This window comes from Pongo abelii, chromosome 9 (assembly GCF_028885655.2).
Source record: "Pongo abelii isolate AG06213 chromosome 9, NHGRI_mPonAbe1-v2.0_pri, whole genome shotgun sequence".
Taxonomy (NCBI): Eukaryota; Metazoa; Chordata; class Mammalia; order Primates; family Hominidae; genus Pongo; species Pongo abelii.
The window spans coordinates 59,700,315-59,717,192 of record NC_071994.2 but is presented as its reverse complement, the minus strand read 5'-3'; the positions used below and the strand labels follow the sequence as shown (position 1 = coordinate 59,717,192).

Here is a 16,878-nt window from a genome sequence, read left to right as displayed (position 1 = left end):
GAGTGTAAGGGGGACTCTTAGTCATGATGCCAGGACAACAGGCCTAACTGAGACTATCGCAGATGAGCTGGGACTTAGTGATCACTCTGGGAATATGCCCAGAAATACAGACATATCCCTCCTCCCCAAGACGGGAGTGGGGTGGTAGGGGTGGGTCTGGACAGTGGATGGGCACTGTGAGGCTAGTGACGTTTGCTAGTTGTCATCTCACCTCCCACTGTCCCCACAGTGGATCATTCTGAAGGCAGCAGGAGGGTCTATGTGGAAAGAAGGGCTCTGTTACCTCTGAAATCTCATTATCAGCAGAGGAAATCTGCTCGAGGCGTGTTTGACAGAGCCTCTCCACCCAATATTGAATCTTTTCCGATTCTTCAAGGTCTTCCCGCTCTGTCTCAGACACCTGGGACCCAGGATCGGCGCAGAAAGGAGAGGACAAAGGGCACATTTGAATAACATGTGGATAGAAATAGCATGAAAGCACTCCTTTAAAAACTCCAGAGTACTGTGAGGTGCATCAGCTATCTAGAAAGAGACCTGGGTTTGTTCCAACTGGCCCTCAAGGAGGCGGCAACAAGGGAGAAGAGAGTGGCGGGGTGTCAAATTCACTAAGCAGAACTTGTAGGCAAAATCAGAAAAGGGGCTTATGTATTGTGAGGGATTAGCTGGATCCCAGATCCCCATGAACCCTGAGGCTCTTATGATTTTCCAAGAATGGTGTTTTTGTAGCCTCCCCCAGCACATTCCAAGAGTTTAACTTGACTCTTTTTTTTTTCCTGCTCCATTCTGTCTTGCCCTCAGAAGCACAAGTTCAATCTTATTTTTAACTTTGTAGCTAATTTGTTCATAATGTCAGACCTAATGCATTTCACATTTTCCAGGACTTCTCTGGTTTTATAATCTAATCAAATTGGCATTCTGATTCATGGATGCGTTAAAGAGAAGCAGAAACAATGATACCTCCTACAGCTGGGGAGTTAAGGTTACCCATCTCACCTAGCATAGGAATTATTCACGGTGTAAGGTTGCTTTGGACATGTCTTCATGGGAACAGCCTCAGATATATTCCCAGGTTGATGAGGTCTAACCTCAGACACACCCTATCTTGAGGGGAGCAGCTTTAGACTCATAGCCTGATTAGTTGGGAGATAGCCTCAGACCTACCACCTACATAAAGGGGTTAGCCTCAGACCCATATTCTCAGAGCCAAGCTAAGTTGGGTGGGGGAGTCTGGTCTTACAATAACCTGGGAAGGGAGGCCAGAGTGATTCAGACTTGTAGACAGGTCAGTGGAAGCCTAATTTCAAAGCTACAAGCAAGGCAGAAGGGTTAGCCTCAGAGCCATACCTGAGATGGAGAAGCCTAGCCTTAGACTCTGGTGGGGTAGAGTGAAGAGGACAGACTCAAACCTCTAAGCCAGGTGTATCAAGGGCTAACCTGAGACCTACCATCTGGTCAGAAAGGCTAACCTCAGACTCACACCCCCCACCGACCAATGAGGCTAGTTTCAATTCCAAAGCCAGGAGCAAGACTCACACCCCCAAGCAAGGAGGCTAGCTTCAATTCCTAAGCCAGGAGCTAACCTCAGATGGCCCTGGGCAGGTGGTATGATCTCTCTCTCTAGGCTGGGGAGCAGGAACGGGCTCACTCCACCCTTGTACGCCATTTGAGGAGAACAACTCCAGCTGGTCCTCTGGGAGCACATGGAGAACGACCACATTGTGTCCCAGGGATGTTTGCCTGGCCTGCAGGCAGGACACGTACCTCCTGGGCCAGCCGGTTGATCTTTAGCTGCTTTTCCTTCTCCAGCATTTCCTCTTTCTCTTTGTAAAGCTTTTGCTCAAACTCCAGTTCTTTCTTATTCTTTCTCAAGTCCTGCAGGCTGTCATACTTGGCTTTCTTCTTATCTTTTCCTTTCTGAGTAGATGTGGCATTGTTTATATGACAAAGATTACAACTAGTGTCGACAGCACAGCACACGGGGCATCCAGTCCTCAGATAACACAACCATCCCATGGAGATCCCCTCCCTCAGCTCTGTCACCACACTGGACATCAGACCTCAGTTTTAGGACAGGAAGGCCACTGCTACCTACTGCAGAGTGGGAGACACATTCTCTTTACCAGCCAGAAAGACTGACTTATTAGTTCACTAACTAGCTGTGTGGCCTTGGCTAAGTTCCTTAACCTCTCTGGGCCTGATTTGCCTCATCTCCAAAATGGTAAAAATATCTCCCCCACAGGCTTGCCACCCAGTGCCAATGAAATAACATCCATGAAAGAACTTTGTAAAAGTTCTGTATAAATAAAAAATAAAATAAAAAAAATAAGTGCTATATAAATAAAGGGCATTGTGTTGATTTTCCAGTATCTGGCATATGCCTTCTGCATCATCTCATGTTCAGATTCAGAGATGCATCCTGGGAGATTCCAGAGAAAATCTGGGAGGGCTGGCAAGCCTCATCTGTAGAGGTCCTGTCCTAAGCTATAGGTGATAGGAGTCACACTCAGACCTGGGGGCTCAGAGCCAGGGACATCAGATTTTACCCGCATGCTTAAGCTGTGGACCATTTCACCCTGGAGAGTCTAGACCCACAGTTTCCTCTGAACTGGGCCCCTCTACTGAAGGCTAGCTGGAAACTGCAGGACTGGGAGGCAGGGCATGGAGAGAATGGCTTAACTGCTTTATACTCACCATCAGGGTTCTAGAGGATTTGGGGAGAGACGTGAAAGGCAAATAGACTCCTTATTTTTCCTGTAGGAATTAAACCCACCTAGCCTGCATTCCTGGCTGCTTCTCTCATGGGGTTGCAGGGAAGCCAGGGGCTAAGGCAGGAAGAGAATGAACATTTATGAACTGCCTATGTGCCAAGGGATTTATACCAATGATCTCCTATGTAGGTTTACCCTCATTCTTTGATGAAGGAGCTGAGGCTCAGAGAGGTAAAGTCCCTTGTTCAATGTCAGACATCTTGTAAGTGATAGTACCAGGATTTGGACCTGAGTTTTCGAGGTCCCAGTTTTTCTACAGTGCCCTGATGAGCTGGGGGCAAGGGAAACATGGCAGGAGGGAGGGTCAGCCCCCATCACACACAGCGTGGAGGACAGAGCGAGCACTCAGGAGAGGGGCAGCAGAGACAGCCCACACCCTGGGCAATTTCTGGGGCAAGGAGGAAACTGCCTGTTCACTGAGCTCACCCCCGCCCCCAACAAGCCTTCTGGGGATCTGCTCTTGAATTTCCTGAATCATCTTAGCATCCAAGGCCAGGAATGAGGAATTGAGCTCCCTAGCAATGGACACACAACATTCATCCACAGCTGGAGGGACTTGGTGGGCCATTATGGACCTCTGAGGGACTCTTCCTAGCTCCTCTCCTAAAGACACACACCTCTGTGCACTGCTAATGTGCTCTGGAAATGGTCACCTCTGGGACCCACCTCCAGAGCAGTGTATGAGCCTCTCAAGAAAATGGTTCTCACTGCTTCAGAGTCCTGCTTGGTTCCTTGCCTACCTTGTTCACTAGACACAGTTGATAGATGAATCCCTGCCATCGTAGTAGAGATTCACACAGCAGCTTCCCAAGAGGAGCCAGAAACACTGCCTAATGGTAGCTTGCTAGAGTAAGAGCCTGGCCTCCTCCAGGACCACCATGAGAAGAATGGCCATTCTGTTGCTTAAAAAAAGAAAAAAAAAAAAACACTACCAGTGCTAAGATTATAGAGTCAGGGCTTCTGGGGGGGGGCGGGGGTAGTAGACAGTTTCTGTCTCACGCCCAAGAAAGTCACATCTGTACAGATGCAGAGGGCAAGTTGCCCCATGGCATTTCCCACTGATCTCAGACTAGCCCCACACAGGTTACTTAGCTGTGTGTGAATCTGCCTTCCCTGCCAGACGGTGGGCTCCTGCAAGTAGGGCTGGTCTGTGTGAGTGACTCAAGCAATTCTGATGAAAGGGCTTAGTCAGAATCATGAATCCTTCAGGCCCTGGCATAAATTCTGTGGGGCCAAAGGCCTGGGAACCTTGAGCCCCAGAGGGATTTACTGCCAAGGTGGAAATAGAAGGCACTGAATCTTTATATTATTATTATTATTTTCTTGAGACAGGGCCTGCTCTGTCACCCAGGCTGGAGTGCAGTGGTGCAATCTCGGCTCACTGCAGCCTCCGCCTCTAGGGTTCAAGTGATTCTCCTGCCTCAGCCTCCCGAGTAGCTGGGATTACAGGCATGTGCCACCACACCCAGCTAATTTTTGAATTTTTAATAGAGACAGGGTTTCACCCTGTTGGCCAGGCTGGTCTTGAACTCCCAACCTTACGTGATTCGCCTGTCTCGGCCTCCCACAGTGCTGGGATTATAGGCATGAGCTGAATCTTTATATTTTTAAATAAGGGGAATTTATGCACAGATGATCATGGCCATGGATACCCACTTGCATTTCCTGGGGACTTGGCGTTCCAGCTGCTGGGAGACAAAGAGTCTCTCACAGCTCTAGAAAAAATGATGATGAGTTTTCAGAGCCAGTATGAGGGGCATGGTTCTGTTGTCCTTTCAGCTGTCAGTTACATCCATGGCCTGTCAGTTACAATATTCCTTTTGGTCCAGACTGAGAGGGGAGGCAGATGGGGCGATTGTGCTATTGATTCTACCCAGAAGCAATTTTTCTTTTTTTTGGGAAGTGAAAATGAAAACCAAAATGCCAGCTGTTTCTGGAATAATTAGATTAAGGAATAGGGGAAAGCCAACCCTATTTCTTTATCAACAGCACTTTCAAGGACATGATTTCTGATGGGAGGTGGTATGTAGAGAAGATTTTAGTTCTTTTACATTTACATGTTATTAGTGCCTGAAAAGATTTAACATATCTGTCTCCTTTATTATTTTTTCAAGTAAAATCCTATGTGTGCATGTGTGTGTGTGTGCTTGTGTGTGTGTGTATGTTTTGTCCTCTCTAGCTGAGTTCTAGTAGAGGCAGTATATAGAGAAGAATTAGAAATCTAACCCAATGAGGCATCCTAAGCCACCAAAGTCAGCCTGTCAAGTGAAACAGATAGTCTTATGAGACCAAGGCCTTTCTGAGACCAGGACAATGTGTGAAGGAATTCCCAGAGGAACTCTGTTCCAAGTTTTATTCAATGCTGTACAAATCTTGATCTATGTTCCTAGATAAAGGCATTAACCTCTGTCGGGAAAAATATTACTGTTTGTTATTTTAATAGCAATGTGCTGGAGGAAGGGGGTAGATTTTCCTGGCACAGTTAATATTCCCATTTTACAGGCAGGGAGAATTATATATCATCAACGTCACTCAGCTGCCAGTGCTCTGGTTTCTGGGGAACCGACATCTTGCCAGAAAGCGCCGGTCAAGTGATAACATCCAATTTAGCTCACCCAGATTTATGCTGTTGCCTGACCTCCAAATACCAAGTCATCTCGAATGTCCAATTATAGATATTAACAGCAAAGTTTTCACAATCAAATGTCAATGTGATTTAGAAAGACAAGGACAAGAGAGTTTTACAGGGCCTGGAGATATTGTAATAAGATTTAGAGAGAAAATTAAAGGTCCTAGAGATTGGAAAAATGCATTATCCTGGGCATATGCAGAGATATTCCTAGGAGAGGGCTGTGCTTGGAGTGGGTCTCTGTCCCAACCTGAGGCAGCAAATCCGCACCTCGTCAGCCAGGCTGCGTCTGGCACAGCCAGTCTCATAACATGCACTAGGTACACCCACCCCGATAATTCGCTCTGTCTGACCCCAAGCTTCTGGCCTTGGTCTCTAGTTCTACTTGACAGAGAAACACAGGAGAAGCTTCCTGCCCCTTTCCTGTTCCCATCAGGGCCAGTGCTGATGCACACACTGCCAGATGGTACTTGGATAGGTCTCACACCGTGGATCCCTCTCCCAATGTTGCCTTTGCAACGGCACCCTGCCATTTGATGTCAACCTGACACAAAGATGCAGATGGAGTTAGCCTTCCAAGTGAACAGGCCAAGTCACACCATTTAGTGTTGACAGGACAAGGAATGTTTGGGAAAAGCCAAAACTCACAGCAAACTACGCAGCACACCAGCACAGCACCCAACCCTGTCCTACCTTCCGGATGGTTGGGAATTTGCCATCGTAACGATAAAACCATCCAAAAGCTATAAGAACACAGATAACAAAATGATGAGACACAGTTCAGCTCAGCCAGAGCATCCATGGGCAGCAGATGGGAGCTGGGTTCCCAAGGAATGCATGACTTTGTGAGATAAACAGCATTGGCAGATCCGACAGCAAAACTGCACCCTCTGTCCAACTCGGCTTACCTGGCCTCGCCTTGGTTGCAGAACAGGCCTAAGACCACCTGAGAAAAGCCCCGGTTCCCAGGCCCTGGGTCACTCTCAAATGCCTCTCCCCAGAACACTGGCTTCAAAGTCAGGGCCAGAACATCAAAGAGAAAACCCCTTGCGGAAGGATGAGCTTTTCCAAATCACAGTCTTCACATACAAAGCCTTGTTGAAAGAGAACAAGGACTTTTCTAACCCATGTCTGGTCCCTCCATACAAAAAATGGCTCGAGACAAAAGGGAGCCTGGGTGTCTGCCTAGAACTGCTGTTCAACAGAACAAAACTGGCTTGTCTCATAGTGCAGGTCAAGTCCTCCGCTTTCAACATTCAAAGAGAAGGCAGTGGCTGGGACAGCTCTTGGAAGGACAGCTCCAGCAGGAGTCGGCAGGAGATGTGCCCCCAGAAAACATATCCTCATCCAGGCCAGATAACCAGTGCACCAGCCCCCTTCCTTCCCCAGGCCACAGCTCCACAGAGTAATACCCCCAATCTGAAGCTCCCTGGGGCCAAGAGCGATGGCTGAATTATCTGCCCCGGACCAGCCTGAGTGCTGGAACAGGATGCTGAAAGCCTCCTGCTGGACCAGACACTACCTCCTTAGTTGCTGGATTTGGGAGTGGTCTAGGGGGTCCTCAGGGAGGGGCCAGAGCAGTAGAGGGGGATTTTGGCAATATCTAAATATTCGAGCCAGCGGTTCAGTGGTACCGGTGTCCGACAGCTGATCTACCAGCCTGGGCATCGAGTCCTGTCCTCTAGGCTTTGTGTACAGTGCTTGGGCCAAGCCGAGGCTTGGAGGAGCTTTACAGACTCTAGTGGCCCCCACACATGCCGGTCCCCCGAAGCTGGGTGTCTGCACTGCGGTCAGGAGGAGGCGGGGAGGGTAAGCAGAGCAGCCAGGCCAGGTAGCAAAGCGGGGACGCGAACCTGCTCTCCCTGCTCCTCCGTGCCTCCATCTGGGTCATCTGCGGGCTCGAGCTCAGGCTCCACTCCCTGATCATCTACCCGGGGAAAAGAGGAGGAAGCTGGTGAACCAAAAGGGACTTGGGAGACCAAGAGGCCGGAGAACCTTCTCAGGAGTTTGGGGACCTGTAATCAGCTTCCTCCACGGGAGCTGTGAGGTCAGGGGCAGGGGACAGAGTTCAGGAGCGCAGAGCAAAGTTTTTTTGCTCTGAGCTTGTACATACAGTGCTTTCAACCTTGGCAGCTTTAGTTTATCTGTCTGTACAAAGGGCTAACAACAGGAAACTCAGATCTGAGGGCAGCGTGAGAACCATTTTGTAGGGTATTGGGCTGAAGGCTGGGAAGTGCAGTGAGGAGGATGGGAATATCTGAGAATCGCACACGTTTGAGGGCAGGGGGCTGCAATGGGAGAACAGACCCTCCTGACTTCTGCTTATCACCCTTGCCTTGGAGCTCTGGGACCCTAGGGGATGTCTGAACAGTGTGGACAGCAGATGGAGGCTGAAGGTCTCGAGGAGGTGGGGACATCCCAAAAGGTAAAAGGGGTACATGGAGTTAGGAAGACCTGAATTTTGACATAATGTGGAGAGAAGAGCAAACCCTCCATTCCAGAGTTTCCAGCTTGGACTCTGGCCTTCCTAGGACTCTCGAAGGTAGTATACCAGTTTGCATGTGAGCTGCTTTTTAATATTTTAAAAGCTTAACAGAACTTGCCCATTGGCCTATGCAAAGGCTGTTAAGTTCTTTGGCTCTTGGCTCAAATTACATTTACCCAAGAGTGGAACCCTGATGCTCCCTTACTAACAAGGACTACTTAATAAAACAATGGAACACAAATGGTTATTTAATAGTTTGGTAGGAAAATAACCTCAACTTCCAAATCATAGGGTCTCTTGTGGTGGAGGTGGGGGAGATAGTTGATGGGGCCTTGGATAGGGAGAGAAGGTTGGAGATCTCCTATTTAAACATCTCCATCTTTCAAGAATCCCTCAGCTACCGGATCCTTAGTCAAGGCTGCCCCCCGCAACTCCTGCGTAACCACCTATTGCCTAAGCTAAGGGAAGGTCTGTTAGGAGCCTCCGTGGTGGTGTCCTGGCCTTCAGGGCTTGGCAAAATGTTGGGGGTCTGCTGGATCAGCCATGGGTAGGTGGGCAATTTTAAGAGCCCCCTGGGGCAGGCTGGAGGGCAGTCAATCCCAGGCACATAATTAGGATGAGTGACTTCATTTTCTAGGTAAGAGATGCCCCATGCTCTTTTATTTTAAAAAATGCAGGGCCCGGGGCCAGGTGCAGTGGCTCATGCCTGTAATCCCAGCACTTTGGGAGGTGGAGACGGGCAGATCACCTGAGGTTGGGAGTTCAAGACCTGCCTGACCAACACGGTGAAACCCCGTCTCTACTAAAAATACAAAATTAGCTGGGTTTGGTGGCGCATGCCTGTAGTCCCAGCTACTCGGGAGGCTGAGGCAGGATAATTGCTTGAACCCAGGAGGCGGAGGCTGTGGTGAGCTGAGATCATGCCATGGCACTCCAGCCTGGGCAACAAGAGCGAAACTCCATCTCAAGAAAAAAAAAAAAAAAAGCAGGGCCCACCCCTTGCAGGCACAGAAGCCTGAGTCAGGTATAACCTATTGCAAACTGGGTCCCTGAGTTGAAGGGTGGTTGGATAGGAGCTGGCTGGGGCCCAGGCCTGCTGGACCAACTCAGCTGAGACCATGCTAGTCCCCAGGGAACAGGGAGTGAGGCAGGAGGTGAGCTGGCTCAGGGACCTCACTGCATTTCCTGCCTTAGGTCCAAATGAGAATTAAATTGCTGGTGCATACAGAGACAGATAGAGGCAGCAGCTGTCCCAGCTCAGCGGGAGGGTGGGGGTCATCCATCCTGTGCTTTGTGGAGCTGCCTAAGACTACATTTACCTTGAGCAAATGCAAAATTCTTGGTCTTTTTATTCAAGGAGCTTGATCTGGTTAAAAAGCACTAAATAAATAACCAGCTAGTGAAAGGGTTTTTATTTTCTATTGTTCCTGAGAGGGTGTGTTTGCTGTGAAGCTGAGGCCCAATTTCTTGGAAGGTACCAAATTGACTAGGATTACTTCCATGAGAAGCAATTAAAATCGATTTCTCTCCTGAAGCTCCTATTTCACTCGTAAGAGCAAATTAGCTGCCCGTCTAAAACAGCGATCATTCATTGGGATCTTAGCTCTGGCCACATCCTCAACTGATACTGAATGTCACGGGGGAGGCTGATGAGAGTGTGCTTTGTCCTTCTGAGAGGACCAGGAGATGACACTGCCCTGCTGCCAGGAAGAAATATGTGTTGGGAGCTGTTTGCCTGCACCAGGGAGGGGTGAAATGGAACCATCCAGATGCCCTGCACCTCTTCCTTGGTGCAAGTGGCCTATGTTGGCAGGTTGACATTCCCATGGGTCTCAGATGTGACCCAAAGTTGGGGACAGAGCTGTCCAGACCCCATCACAACATGCCAAATGACTGCCCCACAGCAGAGATGGGGAACCTGGGCTCCTGAGTCCAGATTAGCCCCTTGCTGGAGGTTCCCAGTTCAGCTGAGCACAATCAGCTGGAGTAGGACCTGTCCTGTGTCAACTATAAGTCAAAACAGCTGGAAGGCAGGAGTAAGGAACCAACCAGCAATCCTGGACTTGTGGTTGTCATGGTCCCCGTTTTCCTCTGGCAGTGTGGGCTGCCTCTTAAAGAGGCATATGGAAGCTGGGGTTGAGAAGGTGGTCAGGGAGCAGGTGGTAGAGGCCTAGACTGAAAATGGAGGTGAGGATGTGGGACAGATGAAGAGAGGAGATGGTAAGGAGAGTATGAGCTGAGGCCCCAGGATAGCACAGCCATAGCCCATAGCTGGGTGTCTGGGAGAGGCCTCCTTGTCCTGTTCCTGCCTCCATCCTTGGAGTGGTGTGACAGTGGTTCACGTACAGGGATATAGGGGCTGGAGACACTTAGTAAGCTCCTCTCACAGCTATGAATCAACCTTGGACCACCAGAGCCCTTCTCTGATGTGAGCTCCTTCCTCTCTTTTCTGCTGCTGGCTTCAACCCAGCCCCTGTTCAGAACCAAGTAGGAGGAGGACCCAGCACCCAAAACACTAGGACAGTAATCCCATGAGCTAGTCCACTTTTGCCATGGCCGTTATTCCCTCTTCAGCAGCCTGACAGCCTGCCCGTGTCAGTGTTGTGGGGGACCTGTGAGCTGGGTATGTGGAGCTGGCCCATGAACAAGGGGAGCAGACAGATCCCTCCTACTTTGATGCTGGGGCAGATGGTCTCTGACCCACAGCTGCCCCTCCATGAAGGAACCACAGCCCAGAGCACCAAGGGCTATTCATTTGGGAGGTGGTGGTGAGGGGAGGGAGGGCCAGCATTTCTGTCTAGTCCCCTTAGCCTCTCCCCTTGGCTCATGAAACTTACACTTTGGCTTGCGAAGGGGTACTGGGTGTACCTCAGCAGTGATGGTTTTAGGCAAGAGTAGCTGTTCCTTTGAGCCCCAGTCTTCTTCCCATTGCTTCTTAAACTTCTCTTCCTCCTCTACAATCCTGAAATGAGACCCCCATGCCTGTTATTGGAGTCAGAACCCTCATAGGCCCATCTCCTGCATATCGGAGAGCCCCAGCCAGCCTGGGGAGAAGCCTCATGGTTCTAGCCCTGATGAATCAAGCAAAGTCCCGGAGCTTGTATTCTAAACTGAGTGTGAACCCCACCTTGGCAATTATATGAGACTATGTTCCAGTTACTATAATATGACAGGCTTTACTACAAATAAAGGAGGACCCACCAGGGGATGAGAGAACCAGGTAAACTGGTTCTGGAGGCAGCCTCTGGTTGGCCACACTCCCCTGAGCACACTGATGTTCATGCACAGACGCGCGCGGAGCCGAGGTACTCACTGTTCCATCTCCTTCCGGTATCTCTCATTTTCCTCTGCTGCCTTCTGGGCAATTTCTTTTCTCCTTCTGAAACACAAATGCAGATTGGCATGTTTGGCCCTATGCAAGAGAAATGAACTCTTCCTTACTGTGAATTCTTGATTTGAGAAAAGTTCGAAATGGTTTTTCTCTAGACTTCCTTCCTAGGAGGCCTGGACCAGCTTTGATTTCGGGGGATGTTATCTAACAAAGTCTGGACGCTGTGCTCTTGCGTGGTTTTGTCTGGCATGGCTGAGCAGAGATGCTGGGCTGTGGGAGGAGGGAAGCAGATCCATGTGAAGGCCACACTCCATGCACCCTCCTCCAAACACTTAGGTAAGGTGACTGATGACAGGCGGGGCCTGGACTGACCCCAGGAGCAAGGCAGGGGCTCCTAGCCAGGTGGAATACTCCCAGCTAACTCTGTGTTGGGGGAGATGGGGACAGCCTTTCCTCTTTCCTTTTCAAAATACATTGATTGATTGATTGATTGAGACAAAGTCTCACTTTGCACCCAGGAGTTCAGTGGTGCGATCTCAGCTCACTGCAACTCCACCTCCCAGGTTCAAGTGATTCTCGTGTCTCAGCCTCCCGAAAAGCTGGGATTACAGTCGCATGCCACCATGCCTAGCTAATTTTTTTGTATTTTTAGTAGAGACACAGTTTCACTATGTTGGCCAGGCTGGTCTCGAACTCCTGACCTCAAATGATCTGTCGGCCTTGACCTCCCAAAGTGCTGGGATAACATGTGTGAGCCACCACGACCCACCATGAAATACTTTTAAATGCCTAGAATGTATTTGGATTTGGATCTTGACAGTAGTTTTTGATTTATGAATTGCTCACCCCATTTATTCTCTTAGGCCATCATTTCAATCATCCTGGACAAGGGTGAGCTTTATCACTATAGGCAGGGCAGCCCTGTGGGGACTTGCCAGATTGCCTGGGGTGATCCCAGCTTGACCACGTGTGACTTTGGACACAAGTGGCTTCACCTCTCTGAGTGTCAGTCTCCACACCTGTGAAATGGGGTTAATACTCTCTACCTCCCAGGGCTACTGTGGGAATTAAGAAACATAAACAAGGCCCTAATACAACACCAGCCTTATGGAGGTACTTGACAAATGTTAGCTAGTAGCTAATCCTAGCTAGCTAGAGCCTACTGCTAGTAGGATGCTTATTTTCCATATTCTTGGAATCTTGGAAGGCAGGGGGCTCTGCTCAGCAAGGAGGAAGGAGCCAGGTGGTCTGAGGCCAAGGATAGATACGCTGACCTACCACCAAACTCATCTGGTCTGAGGACTGGCCTCCAGGGAGGAGAAGGAAGTTGGCTGGGGACACAGCGGGCAGGAAGCAAGCTAGGTGGGGTCGTATGGTGGGGTGGGAGGTGGGACAGGGCATCCAGGGCTGGCTGCACTCACTGCCGCTCCATCTCCTGCTGCTCCTGGAGGATCTTGTTGGACTCCATCGCCAGCCGCTTCTGCATGAGAAGCTCCTGCCGCTGCAGTTCACGCTGCCGCGCCTCTGCCAGCCGCTCCCGGTCTGTCATGAACAGCTCCCGGCCCTCGTGGGAGAAAAAAGGCCCCTTGCTCAGCCCCCGGGGAACCTGGGGATCCCCTGCCACACCCCTGGGGGCCGAGATGCAGGTGGTCTTCTCAGCACCATCAGGCACTGCGGCTCCTGCAATCCCTGACCCAAACTTCTTGCTGGGCAGAAGTCCTCTCACTCTGCTCTGTCAGAGCTTCAGGGAAGGAGACCAGCTACCCTGGGAGTGTGTGGCAGAGATCAAAGGTCAGAGGGGCTGGGGATGAGGGTCAAGGGGCTCCCACCAGCTCATTCTGGACTTACAGCTCCAGCTACAATGGAGATGGTCAGGCTGCGGCTACTCTTCAGCACGTTCACAGCCTGTGGGGACAGAAGGACAGTGGGCCTAAGCCTGACAGACCACAGCAGTCCAGGCAGAGAGCACAGAAGGCCCTAGGCTCCAGGGTGGTGGGGGTGAGAAGTGGGGTGTGGAGATGACAAGGGCCAACAGGTGAAGACCCCCACATCTCACCTCCTTGTGATCCAGGTTAGAGAAGTCGATGCCATTGACTTCGACAATCTGGTCCCCTGTCTGGTGGGGAAATGGAGAAAGATTACTGTGTTTGCGCTATCTGTACACTCACTCATCTGCAGGACAGGCTCCCCCGGGGCTCTGGGTCAGATGCTGGGTCTTCAAGTGGCTGTACCTCAGCTCCTTCTGATGAATGGAGCAGTTGGGAAGCTCTGGTGGAGCTCTGGGAGGGCTTAAAGCTGACCCTGGCACTCCCCTACTTCATAACTATCTTATCAACTATCAAATATTATACCATTACATGTTCATTTCTTTGGCTAAATTTGATGACATTTGCTTTAGAAATCACAGTTTGTAGATGTGGGAAACTTTGAGCTTCTCATTTAGCAGAGGCTGTGTTGAATCGTCATAACAGAATAGCTAACATTCACTGATCACTTACAATGTGCTTGGCACAGTTCTAGTATACATATTAATTACTTTAACCCACACAACAACCTTGGCAGAAAGGCTTTATTATCCCCATCTTACAGGTAAGGAAACTGAAGCACAGAGACATGAAGTAACTTGTCCAAAGAAGAGGTTAAGGGTTCCTGCTTTGGGATTGGACCACCTAGGTTTGAATCCCAGCCCTACCATACGAGGTACATAATTTTGGAAAAATCATATACTTTCCCTGGGTCTCAGTTTCCTCATATGTAAAGTGGGGATAATGATGGTACTTAACCCTCAGCGTTCTTGTGAAGTGTAAAGGGCATGGAACAATGTCCGACGCAAGTGGACACTGAAGGTCCGCTCTTTGCTTACCATTACGACATTCCCAAGCTCGTGACCAACAACTATCAGAGCTGGGGAAGGCTGCAGAAGGGTCAAACGTCCCCGCTCTGTGAAGCCTTCTTTGCAGGGTGGGTAGGGCTCCTACTCCCTCAGTGACCGCTGAAAGAGGGCCATGTGGAAAGGCACCTGCCCCTGTCACTGCGGGGTCACAGTCTGACCCAATTTCCAGTGGGCCCCCACTGGGGCTGGCCCAGCATCACTCACCTCCAATCCAACCTCAGCAGACAGGGAGCCAGGTTTCACGTGGCTGATAAAGATGCCAGGCTTCTGGATGGGGCCGCTGGAAATGCTGCGGGAGGTGGGAAATGTGTGCTCGGGATACAGGTCACCCATGTCCAGTGCTCAGGATACAGGTCACTCATGAGCTCAGGACTGAAGGCCCTCAACTGCCTACCTCTTCAGCCTCTGTCTCCCTGTCCAGCCTGAATTCTACTGCTACCCTGGGCAACAGCCACAGAAAAATCCTTGTAATTCTTCCTACCCAACCTCTCACCTAATATACCTCATCTGCTGTTTCTTCTTTCTTTCTAGCACTTTCCTGTCCATTCCTTAAGATTCAAATGCTATCCCTTCTATAAGGTTTTCACCAGATCCTCTTATTTTTTTTAATTTATTTTTTAGAGACAGGGTCTTGCTCTGTCACCCAGGTTAGAGTGCAGTGGTGTGATCATAGCTCTCTGCAGCCTCCAACTCCTGGGATCAAGCAATCCTCCCACCTCAGCCTCCTGACTAGCTTCGACTACAGGTGCGCACCACCATGCCTGGCTCAGATCCCTTATTCTATCCCAAGACTAAACTAGCCGCTCTGTTCTCAGTGCTCCTATGACATTTACGGCAAGGATGGTACACGTACCGTTATTATTCCTTCCTAGATTGGTGGCAGAAATCACTCATTGATCACAGCACTCTTTCCTACAGTCCTGGATACAGCTTTAGAATTCTTTTCAAAGCAGCACTCCAGGGAGCTGCTACTAATTGATTAGAGATGGCACCTCTTTGTCATCCTGGACGCAGAATGTAGTTCCATTCGAGTCCCTGTCACCCTATATTATAACTATTTATGTGGTTGGCTTCTAGATTAGGCTGTTGTCTCCCAGAAAGGCGGGACTTTTTATCACTTATGCTTGGCACAAAACATTGAATAAATGTGAATGAAAGGAAAGAACAGGGATAACTTAAATAATAATAGTTAATATTTACCAACTGCTTACTATTTAGCAGGTACTAAGCTTGGCACTTTACTTTCTCCACAACCACCCTGTGATGTGGGAATTATTATCGCCATTTATAGAGGGAGAAACTGAGGCTCAAAGTGGTTAAGTAACTGGCCCAAGGTTCCAGAGCTCTTAAGTGGGAAAGCAGGGCTGGAACTGGGATCTGAGTAACAGTGGCACCTGCATGCTTAAGCCCCATGTGGCCCAGTGTCTGTTCGGAATTCCCTGTCTGCCTCTTAAGGAAGCCAACAAGGTAATAAGTGACAAGAGAACTGTGACAGAGATGACCAGCCGAACAGGCTCCTTTTGCAGTGACTCAAGGGCCCACAAGGTAACACTGTTCTGCCTTTGGGCCTCAATTTCCTCATCTGTAAATTGGGCTCTGTTAGAGATGTCTCTCTGGCCCTAAAGGCCTGTCGTGAAGTTCAGAGGGGAAATCAGGCACCAAGAAGTGTCATCACCAAGGCTGGGTGCGGTGCTTCATGCCTCTAAGCCCAGCACTTTGGGAGGCTGAGGTGGGAGGATCACTTGAGCCCAGGAGTTTGAGACCAGCCTGGGCAACATAACAAAACTCCATCTCTACAAAAAAATTAAAAGTTAGCTGGGTGTGGCAGCGTGTTCCTGTAGATCCAGCTATTCAGGAGGCTGAGGAGGGAAGATTGCTTGAGCTAGGGAGGTTGAGGCTACGGTGAGCTATGATCACGCCACTGCACTCCAGCCTGGGCAACAGAGTCAGACCCTGTCTCTAACAAAAAAAGTATCATCACCCACGGACAGTCACACCTCTGATAGGCAAGGTTTCCTCAGAAGTGGCAGTGAGGAAGGGGAGGGCAATAGGGGCCTGCTGGGGTGCACTGGCCACGAATGACCCCAGGTCATGCCCACCACCCACCTGCAGCCGAGGCCCCGGGAGCCCACCAGGCTGATGAAGACCTTCTTCTCCTTGTTTTCCCGATTTCCAGGGGAGCCCAGGCTGCCTCGCATGCCCTGAAAGAGAGATAGAAGCAGAATCACTGAGTGTCCACATGCATGCAAGCGGCCTCTTGAGCTTGTGGGATCTGCAGGGCGAGCACTGCTGAACTCACGCCAGCCAGGTCATCATTCCGTCCCTGGGGATGTGTCTGCACCAGCCTGGCCTGGCCGAGGGCTGCTGCCCCACAGCGGTGCGCTGGCTGCCCTGGGGGCCTGTGTGAAGCCCCTGAGGGTGCATCTCTAGAGCAAGCCCTCCCTTCAGGACTGGCCGCCCCTCCTTGAAGATGACCCCACCCAAACCCCATCACAGGAGGTCTGGCCCTTACCCCAGATTCCGACACAAACTGATCCACATATTGCCAAGTGAGGGGCTCATCAGGAGAGCTGACGGGAAGGGAAAATAGGTAGGAGGGTGGTTAGCGAGAGACGTTTGAGGAACCAGGCCCCAAATCCAGATCCACCGTGTCCAGAGCCTCCAGCCTCCACTGGCCCAGAAGCAGGGCTGGCACGGTGGGAGCCGGACCCCAGGGCTGTAACAGGACCCTGGGCCCACAGGGAAGAGTTGGCCTGCAGAGGAGGGGCCTCT

At 50.3% G+C, this 16,878-nt stretch overlaps 1 protein-coding gene across 3 annotated transcripts in view; it reads right to left on the bottom strand.

Annotated features, from left to right (window-relative positions):
* USH1C (USH1 protein network component harmonin) overlaps positions 1-16,878 on the bottom strand; it is a 50,413-nt gene that overhangs the window by 16,235 nt on the left and 17,300 nt on the right. The window contains exons 7-17 of one of the 3 annotated variants that reach the window (XM_024254722.2): positions 16,619-16,676; positions 16,213-16,307; positions 14,311-14,395; positions 13,270-13,329; positions 13,062-13,118; positions 12,635-12,777; positions 11,196-11,261; positions 10,720-10,844; positions 6,091-6,140; positions 1,762-1,914; positions 284-400 (exon numbers count right to left, since the gene is read on the bottom strand). In XM_024254722.2, the coding sequence (XP_024110490.2) occupies positions 284-400; positions 1,762-1,914; positions 6,091-6,140; positions 10,720-10,844; positions 11,196-11,261; positions 12,635-12,777; positions 13,062-13,118; positions 13,270-13,329; positions 14,311-14,395; positions 16,213-16,307; positions 16,619-16,676 (1,009 nt within the window). 3 annotated transcript variants of the gene reach the window in all.